This window comes from Rana temporaria, chromosome 7 (assembly GCF_905171775.1).
Source record: "Rana temporaria chromosome 7, aRanTem1.1, whole genome shotgun sequence".
Taxonomy (NCBI): domain Eukaryota; kingdom Metazoa; phylum Chordata; class Amphibia; order Anura; family Ranidae; genus Rana; species Rana temporaria.
In genome coordinates, this window is record NC_053495.1 from 130,686,183 (window position 1) to 130,707,040 (window position 20,858).

General features: G+C 42.5%; 1 protein-coding gene across 2 annotated transcripts in view; it reads left to right on the top strand.

Annotated features, from left to right (window-relative positions):
• Positions 1-19,982, top strand: part of PTBP2 (polypyrimidine tract binding protein 2) — a 137,638-nt gene extending 117,656 nt beyond the window's left edge. For both annotated transcript variants that reach the window (XM_040359977.1, XM_040359979.1), the window contains exons 12-14: positions 399-615; positions 4,625-4,702; positions 18,414-19,982. In XM_040359977.1, the coding sequence (XP_040215911.1) occupies positions 399-615; positions 4,625-4,702; positions 18,414-18,543 (425 nt within the window). In that variant the 3' untranslated portion in view covers positions 18,544-19,982. The remainder of the gene's footprint in view (positions 1-398; positions 616-4,624; positions 4,703-18,413) is intronic.
• Positions 19,983-20,858: the final 876 nt, after the last annotated feature.

Sequence of the window (20,858 nt, forward strand, 5' to 3'; positions counted from 1 at the left end):
TGTGGTTATTAGGTAGTATTGTTGGAGTTGTGGATTTTTTTAGTGCCTTGAGTTAAAGCACAAATTAACTTTGTGTTTATAACTCACTAATTTAATTAGTCATTGTTTTGTTCTGTTTTTGCAATGTAAAATCTAAATCGTTGTAATTACGTTTCTCCCAGGATAATACTTGTTTACTTAAACTGGATGACACACTTCCAGATTGTAATTGGATTAATAACAGTTCTTAAATTACATTTCGTCTTATGTGAAATTAGGAAGTACTTTAGTGAGTAAATCGGTTTAATTTAAGAATGATTGGGTTTCCTGCTTTGCAATATATGTCTAGCTTGGAATGGATGCAATGATATCCAACATTTTGTTTTACAAATGTATTACTATGCTTTGTTGTTTTACAGCCATGAGCCACCTCAATGGCCAGAAAATGTATGGAAAAATTATCAGGGTTACATTGTCTAAGCATCAAACAGTCCAGCTACCTCGAGAAGGGCTTGATGATCAAGGGCTAACAAAAGACTTTGCCAACTCCCCTCTACATCGTTTTAAGAAGCCTGGATCTAAAAACTTTCAGAATATATTCCCACCCTCAGCAACCCTTCATTTGTCTAACATTCCGTGAGTAGTACCACTTTTCTATAACTGCACTTTGCCTAACTTTACATAAAACGCTCAATAACAGTTTTTTTTTTCAATTTGATGGTAGAAAAATTGCATATTTTGAATGTCAACATCCGTACAATTACACTCTCATTTATGAGATCACAGATTACATGATCATGTTTCCAATGCATAGCAATGTCTTTCCAATGTGAGGGAAACCCCCACTTAGTTGTCACAGAAACAAGTGTCCTCATTGAAAGATTTCTGCCCAAGTTTTACCTTTTAATTTTAAAGTATGCTTAAAGTAAACCTTTTGTGTTTTACTAAAGCTAACAATGGTATCTTGCAGGTACCCTAACATCTTTCCAGGTTGAGGAAAAAGGCTGAGTAAGGACTGTGTCACACCTTGCCAGCAATAGGATTGCTTTAGAGAACACAAAGGGGAGAGAAAACGTTCACCTGCTTGCAGATGTCGCCTCCATGCTGGCTAGAAAAGCAAGACATACAAAGCAGGCCTGTGTCAATCCTGCCTTTTTGTAATTTGTCTGACTGGTGAATTCTCACTAGTGACTGGCTCGCTAGTGTGATATGGGCCTTAGCTCTGCTCCTTATGATTCAGCTGTCCAATAACAGGACCTCTGTGGCCAGTAGAAGCTCCTGATTCTGACCATTGATTCATAGGGAGGTGGCTTCAACACAACACACCCCTACATCTGCACAATCAAAAATATAGTATTTTCATTTACTATGCACAACTGTGTAAAATTTTAGGCAGGTCTGAAAAAAAAAATCTGTAAATTGTGAATACCTTCAAAAATAGAAGTCTTAATAGTTATTAACCACCCTTTGCACGCTGCTTTTTGAAGATAGGTTGTTCCAAAAATCTTGTGGTATTAACCACAGATCTCCTGTGAATGTTGGCTGCCTCAAATCCTTCTGTCTGTGTAATGCCAGACAGACTTGATGTTGAGATCAGGGCTGTAAAGGGGTCAAACCATCACTTCCCAGGCGACTTGTTCTTTACGCAAAAGATAGTTCTTAATGACATTGGCTGTATGTTTGGGGTTATTGTCCTGCTTCAAAATAGATTTGGGGCCAGTCACACACCTCATTGATGGTATGGCATGATGAATTGGTATCTGCCTGTATTTCTCAGCATTTAAGGACACCATTGATCCTGACCAAATCTGAAACTCCATTTGCAGAAATCCAACCCTTAACTTGCAAGGAACCGCCACTATGCTTCACCGTTTCCTGCAGATGCTCATTATTGCACCACTCTCCAGCCCTTTAAGGAAAAAACTGCCTACTGTTACAGCCAAAAATGTTAATTTGACACATTAGTCCAGAGCACCTGCTGCCATTTTATTTTTTTTAACCCAGTTCCTAGTAGTGTCTTTTATCTGCTGCAGTTTCCTTTGGCTGACCACTGTGTCTGCAGTCCTTAACGTTTCCCTATTTGTGCTTTTCAAAAGAGCTTAAACTGCACATCTTGAAACCCCAGTCTGCTTTAAAATCTTTGCCTGGGAGAGAACTTGCTGGTGCAGTATATCTATCTTTTATGTCTTGTTGGTGTTCAGTCTTGCCATTGTGTATGTATGGCCGGTGACATGAAGCCGTCTGCCACAACCTCACGTTAGTAGCAGAGTTTGGCTGTTCCTCATCCAGTTTTAAGTCAGTTACACAGGTGTTTTAGTTAATGACTGCCTCAACCTACATATGCATCTGAATAGCACCTGCTTGGTATAATCAGTTAATCTTACAATTCTAGTCCTACAAAATGCCTGATATTGTGCAAGTGTAAGAATTGATGCTGGTTGGAAAACGAAGGGTAGCCACACCAAATATGGATTTGATTTAGCTTTTTCTTCTGTTTGCTCACCTTGCATTTTGTAAACTGCTAAACCTAAACAATTAACATACATATTTTTGAAATACTTCTTACTTTTCAGCATGTAATGCAACATAAGGCTTCATGTACACGGGATGTTTTTACAACCTCTCCTGAATGATTTAACTTGACAGAATAGTAACCCACGTTTAAAACGTCAGTTTTGCCGCATTTAAATGCTGCGTTTTGCCGCGTTTGAAAAAAACTTTTTTAAAAAAAAAAGTAAACGCAGCACAGCTAAACGCTGGATTACCATTACTGTTGCCACGTTTAAAAGCGTTTGGTGCTTGAAATGCGTCTGAACTAATTTTTTTGCTTTCCAAAAAAAAGCCTCTAAACTCAACTGCCTAGAAACTACACTAAAGGACCCTGTGTACGTGGACAGATAAGATAACATAGAGGAGAGTTCAGGAGCAGTTGAAAAAAATGCTCAAATGCTCCTAAACGTTTTTTTTGCCAGCAGCGGTGTACATGAGGCCTTAAAGTGGAGTTCCACCCTCAAAAAAAAAATTCCTCCAAAAATGAAAAAAATAAATAAAATAAATAGCTGTTGCTATGCGGAAGTCCTGAATCTTCCTCTTCATCCTCCGCGGTGGATTCTCTTCCTCTTCCTACACTCGGTTTCTTCTTGTGAATGGGGCGCGCTGCATTCTGGGAACTGTGTATCCCAAAAAGCAGCCAGCAAATTCACAAAGCTCCGCTCGCGCATGCACAGTAGGAAACGGGCAGTAAAGCCGCACAGCTTCACTGCCTGTTTCCCTTACTGTGGATGGCGGCGCCTAGGGCTGCCAGGATCGAGGATCGGCCTCGGCAGGGGCCGACATCGCTGGCGACTAGGACAGGTAAGTACCCTTATTAAAAGTCAGCAGCTACAGTGTTAGTAGCTGCTGACTTATACATTTTTTTTTTTACCGGACCTCCGCTTTAATGCTGTATCTTTACTTTCTGGCACATGATTTGGCATACTTTGCAAAGTGAAATAGCACCACATTCTGTAAGCTCTGGGGAAGTCTGTTTGCCTTTAGTAAATCAACCCCCATGTGTAAAGATTCACTTCAATTATCCAGTAAACTGAAAATAAAATCTTGGTTTACCTATTTCTTCTGCACACAATTGGGTAGTTTAATTGAATTTTCACACAATTTATTATCAAATTCTTTAGTAAATCAGCCTATTTATCTCTAGATTAATGATTTCAAGCCAAGTAGCTGCTAAATACAGATCTAGTCCAATTGCCTGATGTATTGAACACTGGCAAACAAGGTTTTCAGGTTTGTGTTATATGTATAACATGTCCCCGTGCAGCTACCCAGGACCATCAACCATAAATTGTTATAACATTTGTGATTCAAAATTGGTGGGGGGAGAGAGAAACACCTAAACTGTCTCTCCACCCAATAGTGTCACAAACGTCTTTTTATAAACTCCTTAGGCTCCATGCACACTGGAGCTTGTAAACTGCAGTTTATTGGAGTTTGTTTTGTTTTTTTAAAAGCTCATAAACTCCACTGTGTTAACCTATGTGTCCATGCACACTTGGATGTTTTTCAGCTTTAATGAGCAGTGAAGTTTATGTTTTTTTTTCTCTGAACGCCCGAAAATCACGTTCAAAGTGCTGTTTTTTTTACCTCAAAACGCCAATCGCTCAAAAATGGGGCTTGCCAGCATTTTTTTGCGTTTTTTTTTTATTCATTGAAAAAAAAAATAAAAAAAAATGAACACTAAAAAACGCTCATAAACGCTATTGCAAAAACGTTAAAAAAACGTTGAAAGACTCCCTGCAAACCTATTGGCGTTTTTATAACATTATTTTAGCGTCCAGTGTGCATGGAGCCTAATAAGTTAAAGTATCCACAAAAATCAAAGTGTTCATAAATAATGGACTAAATCCTGTCAGTTCTGTAACTACCAGTAATCTACCATATGCTGTGCGAATGAAATGCTTCTGCTGTGGTAATAAATGATTTGCATTGTTATTTATACATTGTTTTACAAAGTGTTTCCTAACTGGTTTTCACAATGGGTTTGAATCACAATACGTTTGTTTGAGGGCTTCTTACACCGGAAACATGTTGCGAACCTGTAGATAAAACAAACTCCCCTTTTTTTTTTTTCCAAACGTTCTCATTTCAGGACAACGATTACTGAGGAAGACTTGCGCACTCTGTTCACTAACACAGGAGGAACTGTCAAAGGATTCAAATTTTTTCAGTAAGTTTTTTTAAATGTACTTGCCAGTATTTATTTTAATAGTTTTATGGTACTACGGAGTATTACACACATATACATATTCAGCTAAGTCTATCCAATAGTTTGAATGTAATGCAAGAGAATGGGGATGTTCAGAGAGTGTGTGTGTGTGTGTGTGTGTGTGTGTGTGTGTGTGTGTGTGTGTGTGTATATATACAGTACAGACCAAAAGTTTGGACACACCTTCTCATTCAAAGAGTTTTCTTTATTTTCATGACTATGAAAATTGTAGATTCACACTGAAGGCATCAAAACTATGAATTAACACATGTGGAATTATACATAACAAAAAAGTGTGAAACAACTGAAAATATATTTCATGTTCTAGGTTCTTCAAAGTAGCCACCTTTTGCTTTGATTACTGCTTGGCACACTCTTGACATTCTCTTGATGAGCTTCAAGAGGTAGTCACCTGGCGCAGCACCCCATCACTCTCCTTCTTGGTCAAATAGCCCTTACACAGCCTGGAGGTGTGTTTGGGGTCATTGTCCTGTTGAAAAATAAATGATGGTCCAACTAAACGCAAACCGGACGGAATACCATGCCGCTGCAAGATGCTGTGGTAGCCATGCTGGTTCAGCATGCCTTCAATTTTGAATAAATCCCCAACCGTGTCACCAGCAAAGCACCCCCACACCATTACACCTCCTCCATGCTTCACGGTGGGAACCAGGCATGTAGAGTCCACCCGTTCACCTTTTCTGCGTTGCACAAAGACACGGGGGTTGGAACCAAAGATCTCAAGTTTGGACTCAGACCAAAGCACAGATTTCCACTGGTCTAATGTCCATTCCTTGTGTTCTTTAGCCCAAACAAGTCTCTTCTGCTTGTTGCCTTTCTTTAGCAGTGGTTTCCTAGCAGATATTCTACCATGAAGGCCTGATTCACACCTCTTACCAGTTCTAGAGATGTGTCTGCTGCAAACTGTGGCTCCTTTGAAGAACATAGAATATGAAATATATTTTCAGTTGTTTCACACTTTTTTGTTATGTATAATTCCACATGTGTTAATTCATAGTTTTGATGCCTTCAGTGTGAATCTACAATTTCCATAGTCATGAAAATGAAGAAAACTCTTTGAAAATATATATATGTGTGTGTGTGTGTGTATATGTATGTATGTATGTATGTATGTGTATATATATATATATATATATATATATATATATATATATATATATATATATAATGTATATATATTAAGGGGTTAGCTTGGTAGCGGGGTGTGTGACCCCTTGGATGGGTTCACCACACACTGAATTTATACAGACAGGCAGTCAAAGACGGTTGAAAACAACGATTTTGGTTTATTCTTCGATCTTGCTGGAAACAAGTGCAAGCATCCAAACAGCATAAACAAAATCAAACATTAAAATAAATCCTAGCCACTTTGGGCGTCTACCTTCCACACAGGAACCTATCTATGGAGTCTAGCACAGCCTACTGCTGGGTAGACCGTGCATACAGCAGAAAACCAATAGTCTTTTGATTTTTATCACACAGAAAAATCAATCCTTCTCACCTCCTCAGAAGACTTTCAGTAATGCTCTCTTTCACTCAGAAAGCCTCAGCATGCAGCAAATTAGTGGTAATCCTCTAGACTACTTATAGAGGCCTTAATTGCCTCATTTTGAACAGCTGAAGTCCTCCAACGGCCTTTAGCCTTTTCTGGCTACGTTTGCAGCCGACGCCTAATAACAATTGGTGTATTGTCTAAACAAGGCAGAAATGTATGTCCCGTCTGTGACAACAATATAATTTTTTTTCAGCCAGTGATTCATTTCACGGTAAGAAGAATCATAGTGGCTTTTAAGCCACTTGATTGTTCTTACAGGAGGCAGGAGGGGACGTCCCACCCTCCAGGGGTTTTACCTACTCCCCCGTCCGGTCGGCGAGCCGGAGAAGGAATGCGCCGGAAGTTGGTCACAGAGAAAAAAGAGAAGGCCAGTTGGTCCCCGGCACTCTCGCAGGCCCGTGCGCATCGTTATGCCATCACGTCCTGGCTGGCTGAAGTAAACAATGCCAGGTACTCGGTTAGAAAGCCTGAGATTTTTATTTTTTTATCTCAGACGTTCCAGCCTGGAGGAGAGATGTGGGGTCTTATAGACCCCACATCTCTCCATAAAGAGGGCCTGTCGCACACTATTCCTATTACAAGGGGTGTTTACAGCTCTAAACGGGTAACCTGTAAAACTTTTAAAAGCACCACCTATGGAGATTTTTAGCACCGAAATTTGGCACCATTCCATGAGTGTGCGCAATTTTAAAGCGTAACATGTGAGGTATCTTATTTTTTTTAAACCAGAAAATTCCAAGTTTATTGAGATGCAAAAGAAAATTACATACATACATACATAAATAAAAAAACCTTAAACACAGAAACAATTTATGGACCAACAGCGTCCAAACTTTTAGCGGTACTTTTAGCTGCACCCACTTAATGAAATTTCGGGCCAAATCCATAACATCCCAAGCATTCCCATAGATCAACCCAATCGACTGAGTCGAAAGCATTGGCCGTGTCCAAGGCAACCACCACCCTGGTCCCGCTGTTTTCATGTTGGGCTTGTATGTTCATGAACAACCTCCTAATATTCATGGCGGTATTTTTTCCTGGCATAAAACCAGTTTGCCTGTATTCAGCCTGGATGATAGTATCTTGGCTAGTATTTTAGTGTCCACTGTTAATAGGGAGATGGGTCTATATGATTCTGGATGCTGTGGGTCTTTACCCGGTTTAGGAAGGACAATAATTTGTGCCTCCTGCATGGAGGCGGGAAGCGTGCCAGAATCCAATATGAACTGGAATAGTGCCCTCAGTTTAGGGACAAGCGAGTAGGTGGTGTAGAACTCTCAGGGGCAAACCGTCCAGCCACGGAGCCTTAGACTTGGCCAATTGTGATATTGCTTTAGCAACATCTTGAGTGGTAATGGGAGCTTCGAGCATCTGTACCTGGCCTATACTTAACCGTGGAAACTGTAGTGTGTGCAGATACGCCTGTATGTCTTGTGGAGTGTGTCTATATTGGGAGCTGTACAAGTCCCTGTAAAACTTCATAAATCTGTCCGCCACCAGCGGAGGATCCGTGACCACCGAGCCATCTGGCTCTGCCAGAGGTACCACCACCGGTGGCCTATCCAAGTGTGCATCAACCAAAAAGGGTCACAACGGTGGCCCTGCAACCTTGTATCCCCCCTCCACCCTCCCAGCCCATCACCTCCCCAACCTGGTGTGAGCATTAATTCCCCAAAAAATACAGCCAATTCTAGAAAAAAAACATCCAGTGGTATAGAAACCTGACTGGAGGCACATAACTTTGGTTCTGTGTACATCATGGCATGGCAAACACAGTCAGTCCCGTAGGGATGATTGTTCACTGAGCTGCACGTGGAGCTGAAGCGGGAACAAGGAACCATTCCCATGAGGTTTTAAAGGGACCCGCTCCTCCTGCTGTTCAACTTATTTCCCACCATGTCGTACCCCACTTCTGCACCAATGTCCTTTACGGATCTCAAACACATCCGCCGCGATGGGCACACATATTCAAACAGGGGATCCAAGTCCCCCCTCCGGTCCCGAGGGAAGCCGTCCCCATTCCAAACTATCTCTCATAGGATAATGGAGATGCATGGTAGGACCAGGCCAAAACTTGCAAAAATAACAGTATAAAATAAAGTAGGACCTGAAGAGTCCTAAGCAGCCATTTGTAGTCTCTCATCTGGTTCTCATGAAGGCAGTCAAGGGGCACATATATATGCTCATTCACGGCTTCCCAGAAAAATATATTTTTATATATATATATATATATATATATATACACACACACACAGGTGGTTCTAAAAAAATTAGCATATTGTGATAAAGTTCATTATTTTCTGTAATGTACTGATAAACATTAGACTTTCATATATTTTAGATTCATTACACACAACTGAAGTAGTTCAAGCCTTTTTATTGTTTTAATATTGATGATTTTGGCATAAAGCTCATGAAAACCCAAAATTCCTATGTTAAAAAATTAGCATATCATGAAAAGGTTTTCTAAACGAGCTCTTAACCTAATCATCTGAATCAACTAATTAACTCTAAACACCTGCAAAAGATTCCTGAGGCTTTTAAAAACTCCCAGCCTGGTTCATTACTCCAAACCGCAATCATGGGTAAGACTGCCGACCTGACTGCTGTCCAGAAGGCCATCATTGACACCCTCAAGCAAGAGGGTAAGACACAGAAATACATTTCTGAACGAATAGTAGAAACATCCAGAGCCACCGTGTACATGAGTGTGCAGGAAATGGGCTACAGGTGCCGCATTCCCCAGGTCAAGCCACTTTTGAACCAGAAACAGCGGCAGAAGCGCCTGACCTGGGCTACAGAGAAGCAACACTGGACTGTTGCTCAGTGGTCCAAAGTACTTTTTTCGGATGAAAGCAAATTTTGCATGTCATTCGGTAATCAAGGTGCCAGAGTCTGGAGGAAGACTGGGGAGAGGGAAATGCCAAAATGCCTGAAGTCCAGTGTCAAGTACCCACAGTCAGTGATGGTCTGGGGTGCCATGTTAGCTGATGGTGTTGGTCCACTGTGTTTTATCAAGGGCAGGGTGAATGCAGCTAGCTATCAGGAGATTTTGGAGCACTTCATGCTTCCATCTGCTGAAAAGCTTTATGGAGATGAAGATTTCATTTTTCAGCACGACCTGGCACCTGCTCACAGTGCCAAAACCACTGGTAAATGGTTTACTGACCATGGTATTACTGTGCTCAATTGGCCTGCCAACTCTCCTGACCTGAACCCCATAGAGAATCTGTGGGATATTGGGAAGAGAAAGTTGAGAGACGCAAGACCCAGCACTCTGGATGAGCTTAAGGCCGCTACCAAAGCATCCTGGGCCTCCATAACACCTCAGCAGTGCCACAGGCTGATTGCCTCCATGCCACGCCGCATTGAAGCAGTCATTTCTGCAAAAGGATTCCCGACCAAGTATTGAGTGCATAACTGAACATAATTATTTGAAGGTTCACTTTTTTTTTTATTAAAAACACTTTTCTTTTATTAGTCGGATGAAATATGCTAATTTTTTGAGATAGGAATTTGGGGTTTTCATGAGCTGTATGCCAAAATCATCAATATTAAAACAATAAAAAGGCTTGAACTACTTCAGTTGTGTGTAATGAATCTAAAATATATGAAAGTCTAATGTTTATCAGTACATTACAGAAAATAATGAACTTTATCACAATATGCAAATTTTTTGAGAACCACCTGTATGTGTATGTATGTATATATATATATAAATAAAAACGGTACTCACTTACATCCAAAACCCCCGACTCTATACTTGTCTCCACTTCCGATCCAACCAGGCTGCTGCTGACGCTGGTGTGTCAAAAAACTGTACCCGGCCATCCTCTTCCACTCGCAGCCTGGCTGGAAACAGCGTGGCATATTTGAGGTTCAGAACACGCAGACGACGCTTCACATCCTGGTACTGTGATCTTTTCCTCTGCACTTAGTTGGAGAAGTCTGGAAACACCGCCACCTGGCCATTTTCCACTCACATGTTCCCCTTTTCCCTGGATAGGCGCATTATTTTATCCCTATCCCTAAAGTTTAGGAATTTGGCAATAAAGGTGCGGGGAGGTATTCTGTGCGCTCTTTCCACTGCAAACATTGGTGAAAAAGCTTCTCTCCCATGCACTTTAATGAAAAGGTTCTCCAGGAATTCAGCTGGTTCTCTGCCCTCCGCACGCTCCATTAAACCTATGAAGCGCAGATTATAGCAGCGGAGCCTGTTCTCCATTTCATCTTGGTGGGAGTGTAGCTGATGGTTCTGCCGCTGCATGTCCTCCACATCATGTTGCATGGGGTTCAGTATGTCCTCTGCGGCGCTGATGCGGGCCTCCGTCTTAGAGACTCTCCCCCGGACCGCGGACAAATCCTGTCTCATGAGGGAGATGTCTATCTTCACCTCATCAATTTTAGTCGTGAGGGTGCCCTGAAGTGCTGCTATGGCTTCTAGCACATTCGCTGTCTCCGCCGCATGGCGGTCCTCCCTTTGGGCCTTGTCTGCGCCATCTTTGGCCTGCTCCTCCATACCGTCGTGTCGGTACTTGGCCAGTTTATCCGCCGCGGCGGATGATTTCTTCGGTGGGGACATCTGCCGCTCCGGTCCCGGGGGTTCCAAGCAGGCTTCTGAGTGGTTAGAAGGTCAATCTGTGACTCAGGCTGGTAAGTAGGATTTTCAGCAAGAGGAGCTCCCACGTCCTACTCCATCGCTAGCCAGGCCACGCCCCGTGAGGTATCTTATTTACTCGGCGTAACATCATCTGTCACATCATACAAAAAAATTGGGCTAACTTTACAGTTTTGTGTTGTTTGTTTTTGTTTTTTTTTTTATTCAGGAAAGTGTTTTGAAAATATGCTGCGCAAATACCATGTGCCATAAAAAGTTGCAATGACCGCCGTTTTAGTCCCTATGGTCTCTGCTAAAAAAATATATATATAATGTTTTGGGGTTCTAAGTAATTTTCTAACAAAATTTGTCTGAAATCTGTGTGTTTGGCATGCGACCGAAAGTAAAAAAAAAAATGCAGATAATGAAAGCTGAAAAAGGAGCTGGGTCTGCCTGGGTTCCGCCCATTGTGGGGGAGTCATCCATTCAACCCCTTCACGATCTCTATGCAGAATTTCCTTATTCATTCATGTAACAAGTGTAGAGAGTTCTCAGCTGTCAAAAGAAATGGGCAGCCTGGCAAGATTTTCACAACATTGTTGGTGCTAGTATATAACTATAAACATTGTAGCTTTTCCTTAGATTAAAGTAATGAACTTCCATGTGTAGATGAGAGAAGTTTAACCATTTAAAAACGAAGGGCCGGATTCAGATACGCTACGCCGTAACCTAGTGAGGCAGGTTCTGTATTCAGAAAGAACCTGTTCGGCGTAAGCCCGCGTAATACAAATTATCCAGGCAGTGGGCGTGTTGTATGCTAATCAAGGCGGACCCCATGTAAATGACGTTTTTGACTTGCAGCGCATGCACCATCCATGAACGTATCCCAGTGCGCATGCTCCAAATTACGCCGCAAATAGTCAATGCTTTCGACGTGAATGTAACTCACGTACAGCCCTATTCGCGTACGACTTACATAAACGACTAAAAATTCGACGCTCGCCCGACGTCCATATTTAACATTGGCTACGCCTCATAGAGCAGGGGTAACTTTACGCCGGAAAAAGCCTTACGTAAACGACGTAAAAAATGCGCCGGGCGGACGTACGTTTCTGAATCGGTGTATCTCGCTAATTTGCATATTCAAGGTGGAAATCAACGGAATCGCCACCTAGCGGCCAGCGTAAAATTGCACACAATTATACGCCGGTGTATGCTACTTACGTCAGTGGAGGAAGCCTATTTTTTCAACGTATCTGCCTTTGAGAATTGACGTAAAGATACGACGGCGCAGATTTGAAATTACGGCAGCGTATCTGAATCCGGGCCTAAACCTTTATCTGACACATGTTTCTTATAAAGTTAAAACCCGTTTTTTGTTAGAATTTTTTTTGGAACCCCCAAACATTTTATATATATATATATATATATATATATATATATATATATATATATATATATATATATAGCAGTAAATATGTCATTGTCTGGGGCCAGACAAGAGGAGAGTGGCTGGGGTGAGCCCATTGCTGGATTGTGGGACAGTTACAGTGCATTCAGAAAGTATTCACAACACTTTTTTCACATTTTGTTCTGTTACGGACTTATTCCAAAATTGATTAAATTCATTATTCTTCTCAAAATTCTTCAACCAATACCACATAATGACAATGTGAACGGTTTGTTTAAAATCTTTTCAAGTGTATTAGGCTGGATTCACACTTGTCCGACAAACGCTCCGACATTGGGAACTCATGTCGCATGACGTGTAAAAAACAATATTTCCCTAAGGGAGCTGTCCTTAACTGGTCCGGCACAAGTCGGTCTGACTTTGAAAATGCTCCATGCACTACTTTGGTCCGTCTTTGATCCTACTGTAGCCCATTGAATAAAATTGAAGTCTGATTACTCCTTATCCTCACAGCTGGTAGGTCCTTCTTCACATACGTCCCCCTTGGTCGCCGCAGGAGACTCCCACTGGTGGCCCCTGGCCTTTTAAACTGACAGGGTATTTTAGAATTTCTCCTGACGAAGCAGCAACTGGCCACGAAACTAGTAGAGACATTTCCTGTGACTCCTACTTGTACCTCACTTTCCCCCTCTTGGGGATCATTAGTTTGGTGACACGTATGGACTGTCACAACATTTTTATATTGTCTACTTTTGTTTGTGTTTTCTTGATGTATTAACCACTTAAGGACCACCCACTGTATATACGTCGGCAGAATGGCACAATCACGTACATGTACGTGGCCCTTTAAATGCCTGCTGTGTGGTCGCGAGTTTATCTATTTACCTGTACCGCAATAGTCCAACTGCCCCGTTTTCTCTGTCTTTTTGGTTTTGGGGGCCAAAGGTCCAATCTCTATTGAAATCTGATCAAAGTCGGAACGCTGTCTTGCCTGCTCCGACTTTGGCATGCGACTTGTGCTCTGATCTTGAGGAGGAACTCTACAACAAATATTAAAAAGGCATGGTTTCCCCCTCTAAGAGCATACCAGGCCCTTCAGCTGGGGTCAGAAAAGGGGATGGGGACGAGCGAGCACCCCCTTCCTCCTGAACTGTACCAGACCACATGCCCTCAACATGGGGGGGGGTGCTTTAGGGCAGGGGGGCCCTGCGCCCCTGACCCCAAAGCACCTTGTCCCCATGTTGATGAGGACAAGGGCCTCTTCCCGACAACCTGGCCATTGGTTGTTGGGCTCTGCGGTCGGGGGGCTTATCGGAATCTGGGAGCCCTTTTAATAAGGGGGCCCCCAGATCCCAGCCCCCCCATCCTATATGACCGAGTATGGGGGTACCCCTTCCCATTCACCTGGGGAAAAAGTGTAAAAAAAAGCACTGCAAAGGTTTTTAAAGTAAGGCAGCTTCGAGGGTCTCTTCCGACTTCCCTGCTCTCCGGTTCTTCTTCTGCTGGGCTCCACCACTATCTTCTGCTAGCTCTTGCCCAGTCTTCTCCGTCGTCATCTTCCCTCTGCTCTTCTTCCGATGTTGACTTAACGCTCTCTCCCACTGTAATGCTGTGTGCGCGGTGCCCAACGACTTAAATTGGCATGGGGCGGGGTCACCAGGTGACCAAGCCCCATGCTATTATAAGTCGTTGTGCACCGCGCACACTGAGTCAACATCGGAAGAAGAGCAGAGGGAAGACCGGGCAAGAGCTTGCAAAAGAGCAGAAGGTGGAGGAGCCCGGCAGAAGAACTGGAGCATGCAGAGAAGAGACCGGAGAGAGCACAGAAGTCGGAAGAGACCCCTGAAGTCAGAAGAAGACCCCCGCAGCTGCCTAATAATAAATTACTTTAAAAACCTGTCTAGTGTGTTTTTTTGTTTTTTTTTTTACACTTTTTTCCCCAGGTGAATGGGTAGGGGTACAATGTACCCCCATACTCATTCACATTGGGTGGGGGGGCATTTATTAAAGGGGGCTCCCAGATTCCAGTAAGCCCCCCGATAACTAACGGGCAGGATTGTCAGGAAGAGGCCTTTGTCCTCAACATTGGGGACAAGGTGCTTTGAGGTGGGGGGCGCAGGGCCCCCCTGCCCCAAAGCACCTACCCCCCCCCCCCATGTTTTGTCGGGGATCGAAGTTGGATCCCTGTTCATTGAAGTCGGGGGGCATGTCGGATTTCAAATCGCAGTGCAACATCAAATCCAAAGTAGTACAACTGTCGGGTCGTACCAGGCTTTAGGCCAAATGCTCCGACATTGGGAGTTTGTCACATGACATGTGAAAATCGGTGTATCCCTATACAAGCCATTTTAACTAGTCTGACTTTGAAAATGCTCCCTGGTCTGACTTTGATCCTACTTAAGCCCATTGAATATCATTGAAGTGGGATCAAAGTAGAATCCTTGTCCTAACCATCAGACTTGTGACATGCGGGGGATTTATCGGAATCTGAGAGCCCCCTTTAATAAGGGGGCCCCAGTTCCCGGCCCCCCCACCCTATGTGAATGAGTATGGGGTACATCGTACCGCTTCCCACCTGGGGAGAAAAAGTGACAATAAAAAAAAACACACTAGACAGGTTTTTAAAGTAATTTATTAGGCAGCTCCGGGGGTCTCTCTCGCCTCTTGTGCCGATCTCCGGTTCATTCTGCCGGGATCCTCCGCTATTTTCTGCCAGCTATTTTACTAGCGTTGGCCCAGTCTTCTCCATCGTCGTCTTCCCTTCTTCCGATGTTGACACAACACTCTCTCCTGCTGTAATGCTGCCTGCGCAATGACTTATATAGGCATGTGGCATGGTCACTGAGTGATGTCATCCGGAGACCCGACCCTTATGACGTCACCGCCCAGGGACATGATAGGGCTGTGACGTCATAAGGGGCAGGGTCACCGGATGACATCGCCCGGTGACTACGCCCCATGCCTATATAAGTTGTTGCACACATGCCATTATAGTGGGAGAGAGCATTGTGTCCACATCGGACGAAGACGATGGAGAAGACCGGGCCAACACTAGTAAAAGAGCTGGCAGAAGATAGTGGAGGAGCCTGGCAGAAGGCACCTGTGAGCGGAGAAGTCGGAAAGAGACCCCCGAAGTCGGAAGAAGACCCTGTCTAGTGTCTACGATGTATCCCATACTCCATTCACATAGGGTGGGGGGCTGGGATTATTGAAGGGGGCTCCTTGATTCCGATAAGCACCCCGCCCGCAGACCCCGACAACCAATGGCCAGGGTTGTCAGGAAGGGGCCATTGCTCTCATCAACATGGGGACAGGGTGCTTTGGGGTGGGGGGGCCGCAGTGCGTCCCCTGCTCAAAAGCACCTACCCCCCACGTTGAGGGCATGCTGCTTGGTACGGTTCAGGAGGGCGCGGGTGCTCGTCGTTCCCACCCCCTTTCCTATCCGACCAGGCTGCGTGCTCCCATAAGGGTCTGGTATGGTCTTGGAGGGGGAACCCATGGCGGTTTTTTATTTAAAATTTGACGTCGAGTTCGCCCTCAAGATCATCGGAGCACAAGTCGCATGCGAAAGTCGGATCATACAAGATGGCATTCTGACTTTGATCCGTCTTCAATGATATTCAATGGGCTGAAGTAGGATCAAAGTCGGACCAAAGTAGTACATGAAACATCTTCAAAGTCAGACCAACTTGTGTCAGACTAGTTAAGATGGCTCCCATAGGGAAACATTGATTTTTCACACGTCGTGCAACATGAGCTCCCAATGTCGGAGAGTTTGTCGAACCAGCGTGAACCCGGCCTGAAATGTTTCTACAGCTTGATTGGAGTCCACCTGTGGTAAATTCAGTTGATTGGACATGATTTGGAAAGGCACACACCTGTCTATATAAGGTCCCATAGTTAACAGTGTATGTCAAAGCACAAACCAAGCCATAAAGTCCAAGGAATTGTTGACCAAAAACCTGATGGTCACTCTGACAGAGAGAGAGAACTTTCCAGAAGAACAACCATTTCCGCAGCACTCCACCAATCAGGCCCGTATGGTAGAGTGGCCAAACAGGAGCCACTCCCCACTCCGCCTGGAGTTTGCTAAAGGGCACCTGATGGACTCTGACCATAAGAAACAAAATTCTCCGATCTAATGAATCAAAGATTGAACTCTGGCCTGAATGGCGAGTGTCAAGTCTGTAGGAAACCAGGCACCGCTGATCACCTGGCCAATACCATTACTACAGTGAAGAATGGTGGTGGCAGCATCATGCTGTGGGGATGTTTTCACGGTCAGGAACTGGGAGACTAGTCGGGATCAAAGGGAAAGATGAATGCAGCAATCTACAGAGACATCCTTGATGAACACCTGCTCCAGAGCGCTCTGCACCTCAGACTGGGGCGAAGGTTCATCTTCCAACAGGACAACGACCCTAAGCACACAGCCAAGATAACCACGGTGTGGCCATGGGACAACTCTGAGTGGCCCAGCCAGAGCTAAGACTTGAACATCTCTGAAGAGATCTAAAAATGTCTGTGCACCGACGCTCTCCATCCAACCTGATGGATCTTGAGAGGTCCTACTAAGAAGAATGGGAGAAACTGCCCAAAAATAGGTGTGCCAAGCTTGTGGCATCATACTCAAAAAGACTTGAGACTGTAATTGGTGCCAACGGTTTTTCAACAAAGTATTGAGCAAAGGTTGTGAATACTTATGTACATGTGATTTCTTTTTTATATAAATTTGCAAAGATTATAAACTGCTTTCACATTGTCATTATGGGGTTTTGTTTGTAGAATTTGGAGGAAAATAATGAATTTAATCCATTTGGGAATAAGGCTGTAACATAACAAAATGTGAAAAAAGTGAAGCGCTGTGAATACTTTCTGGATGCACTGTAAGTGGCTATTTATTAAAAGTCAGCAGCTACAATTTTTGTAGCTGCTGACTTAAAATTTTTACACATGAGACTGGAGCTCCTCTTTAACCACTTAAGCCCTGGACCATTTGGCTGGCCAAAGACCAGGGCACTTTTTGCAATTAGGCACTGCGTCGCTTTAACTGACAATAGCGCAGTTGTGCGACGTGGCTCCCAAACAAAATTGACGTAATTTTTTTTATTTTTCCACAAATAGAGCTTACTTTTGGTGGTATTTGTTCACCTCTGCGTTTTTTATTTTTGTTTATAGCGCAAAAAAAAAAAAAGAGCGACAATTTTGAAAAAAATTCAATACTTTTTGCTATAATAAATATCCCCAAAAAATATATATAACGTTTTTCCTCAGTTTAGGCCAATGTGTATTCATCTACATATTTTTGGTAAAAAAAAAACGCAATAAGTGTTTATTGATTGGTTTGCGCAAAAGTTATAGCGTCTACAAAATAGGGGATAGTTTTATGGCATTTTGATTAGTATTTTTTTTTACTAGTAATGGTGGCGATCAGCGATTTTTATTGTGACTGCAACATTATGTCAGACACTTTTGACACCATTTTGGGACCATTGTCATTGATACAGCGACCAGGGCTATAAAAATGCACTGATTACTATAGAAATTACACTGGTAGTGAAGGGGTTAACCAGCAGGGGGTGCTGAAGGGGTTAAGCGTGTCCTAGGGAGTGCTAACTGTAGGGGGGATGGGCTGTGTGTGACACGACACTGATCACCGCTCCCGATTACAGGGAGTGGTGATCAGTGTCCTATCACTAGGAAGAATGGGGAAATACTTGTTTACATTAGTATTTCCCCATTCTTACTCTCCTTGAGACAATCGCTGGTATCCCTGCGGACATCGAGTTCACAGGACCCGCGGTCGGAGTCACGGAGCTTGCGGAGCACGCCTACAATGCCTCATCTTAAAGGGGACGTATATATACGTCAATCTGCCCACATGAGGCATTGTGTCGACGTATATATGCGCAAGCCGGTCCTTAAGCCGTTGGGCCCATGCCGTAATAAGCATGTTACTTATGTGATAAAGGGCCTTGGACATGCCCTTATAATGCTCAAAGTTTTGCCCTTTGCAGCCTCTGTGAATGTTTTGTTTTTTATTTACTCATAGTAACCAAGCTTTTTGTTTTCCCCACAATCTGTTTAGAGACCATAAAATGGCTCTTCTTCAGATGTCTACAGTGGAAGAAGCTATACAGGCATTGATCGACCTCCACAACTACAACATTGGAGATAACCACCATCTGAGAGTTTCTTTTTCCAAGTCAACAATCTAAAAAAACAAAGAAAAACACAAAAAGCAGAGCATCTGGGTTAATCGCATTGTTACATGTGTTGCCACCAACAGACTGTTCAGGAAAGTGGGGACCAGAGTTTGGCTTGGTTTTTTTCACTCGGTTATCATTCCTTGGTTCATCACATTAATTGATTTCAACTGCAGTTATACATTTTGGCTGCAGGTTTTCAAATGTGACTATGAAGACGTTTTCTGGTTACATTTATGTTGTGTGTTTTTTTTTTTTTTTTTTTTTAGTTTTTCTTAACACATGGACATGTGCCTTAAATAGTAAGGTTTTTTTTTTGTTTTTCCCCCAAACTTTTTATCATTTAGAAGGCAGGCAGATGATCACGGGCACATTGTTTCATGTGAACTATAGAATTTTGCACCAGGAGACATGTAAAGAGGTTAAGCTTTGGTTCCTCCTGCTCAGAACTTCAACACAAGCATCAGTCATGTTCTCTATGTACTGTGCCCACATCACCATTTGTTTCACTTTAAAAACAAATCATTTAATGGGAGGAAAACTTACTGTTTTTATTTTATTGTTGGTGTTTGCCTTTAGACATGGTCTATTTTCGATGTCTCTTAGAAGCTAATCGCATACTTTTTTTTTTTTTGTAAAAGGCAAAGCTGATCCTTAGATGTCCCGGTCCTGTTTCGGAAACAATGTAGACTCTTAATCTTTTTGTACTGTTGTGAATCGTATCATTTAAATGTTAGAACTAAAGTAACGTCGTCTTTGTGGCTGAATATTTTCTGTAGTTTTTGAAGTTGACATGACTGATGTGCATTTAACTCTGTATATGCCATCTGCTGTTTGTAATTCTACTCAAAATATGGTTGTGGATTTCTGAGCATGTGCAGACTGGTCAAGTGATTTCAGAAACTGGTGCATGTACTTTATGGCAGGGAGCGCCTTTTTGACAAAGATAAGAAACTAGTGACAGTTTTTGGAAAAAAACTGACATTCAGGTGGGACCAAAGTTTATGTGCCTTTAGTCTTAATTTACCTTACATTGTAATATTCTGTTTTAATAAAGAACTTCAAACTATTTTGTATGTTTAAACAGACCTGACTTGTAGACATGGCTCAGAATCTACTAGCTAGAATCCAGCAAATTGGCTTATCCCTTCAGTGAGCTGTTTGCTTGGTTCTCTTTCAGACAAGTACATTTTTTTCCCCCTGAAATTAATGTATTTGGTTGAAGTTCATAGATTCTGTTTATCTATGTAGGAGAAAAAAATGGTCATGTATATTTTCTATTAGTTACGTTTTTACATCATTAGAAATGTAAAAATAAGTCTAGTTTGATTGCGGCACAATTAAAAATTAATTTTCTAACAAAGTCGGGAGGTTGACGGTGGTTTTGATTTCATCTTGTGTACTCTGCTTACCTCTGTAGCATGCTCAATAAACACTTCTGTAGCTCTGTATTCTCTCTTCTGTCTCTCTCTGCTGCCTCTTCTTTCTTCAGCTCTGTTTTCTCTCCACTGTGCTTTTATAATTCATATCTCTCTGCCAGGGTGGGAAACACTATTCATATTTTATATACAGACCTTCATTTGTAAAAGCCCTTAATTTGTAGCACATTGTGAAAGGAGAGGCTCTTATCACACATTCCATGACTTATTGGCAAATGGATAAGCCAATAAGGCAATAATTGGTCTACCTCAGCCATGGCCTACACTTTCCCACCCTGCTTGAATATCTTCTGCTTTTACAGACATTGCCTTTAATAACTACCTGTTTCTTTCTTTCTGCAGTAGCAATTGGAGAATTAGATTAGTTTTTCAACTCTGGTCACTACAAGCTGCTGTTGAAAAACTCTGTTTTTGATATGTAATTCTCTATTGCTACAGCTTCATTTCATTTGCATTTAGCTTTAATAAAATTACTTCTCCCTCCATATACACACACACACTTGAATATAATCTGTTCAATTTAGGGTAACCACACACGTTATAATATGGCCATACAATCTTTGTACAATCCAACTTTAGATTTACCAAATCTATGTAATGAGAACATCATTTATCCAGTTAATTTGTATCAAGTCAGGCAGGCTCTTGGCTTACAAACTTGTTGGTAGAGCTAAAGGGGATTTTACAGTCAGATTTTAGCACGTGTAATCAGCTTTACTTGTCATTACAAAATACTTTTTAGACACAAAGGGAAAAAAAATCATCTCTAACAAAGCAACATACACCCTGTTGTAATTACTTTTCAATTTAGTGGTATATTGAAAAAGGAGAGTGGCATTTCTGACATATATTCATCTGGAGATGCGGACCTCCAGCTGTTGCAAAACT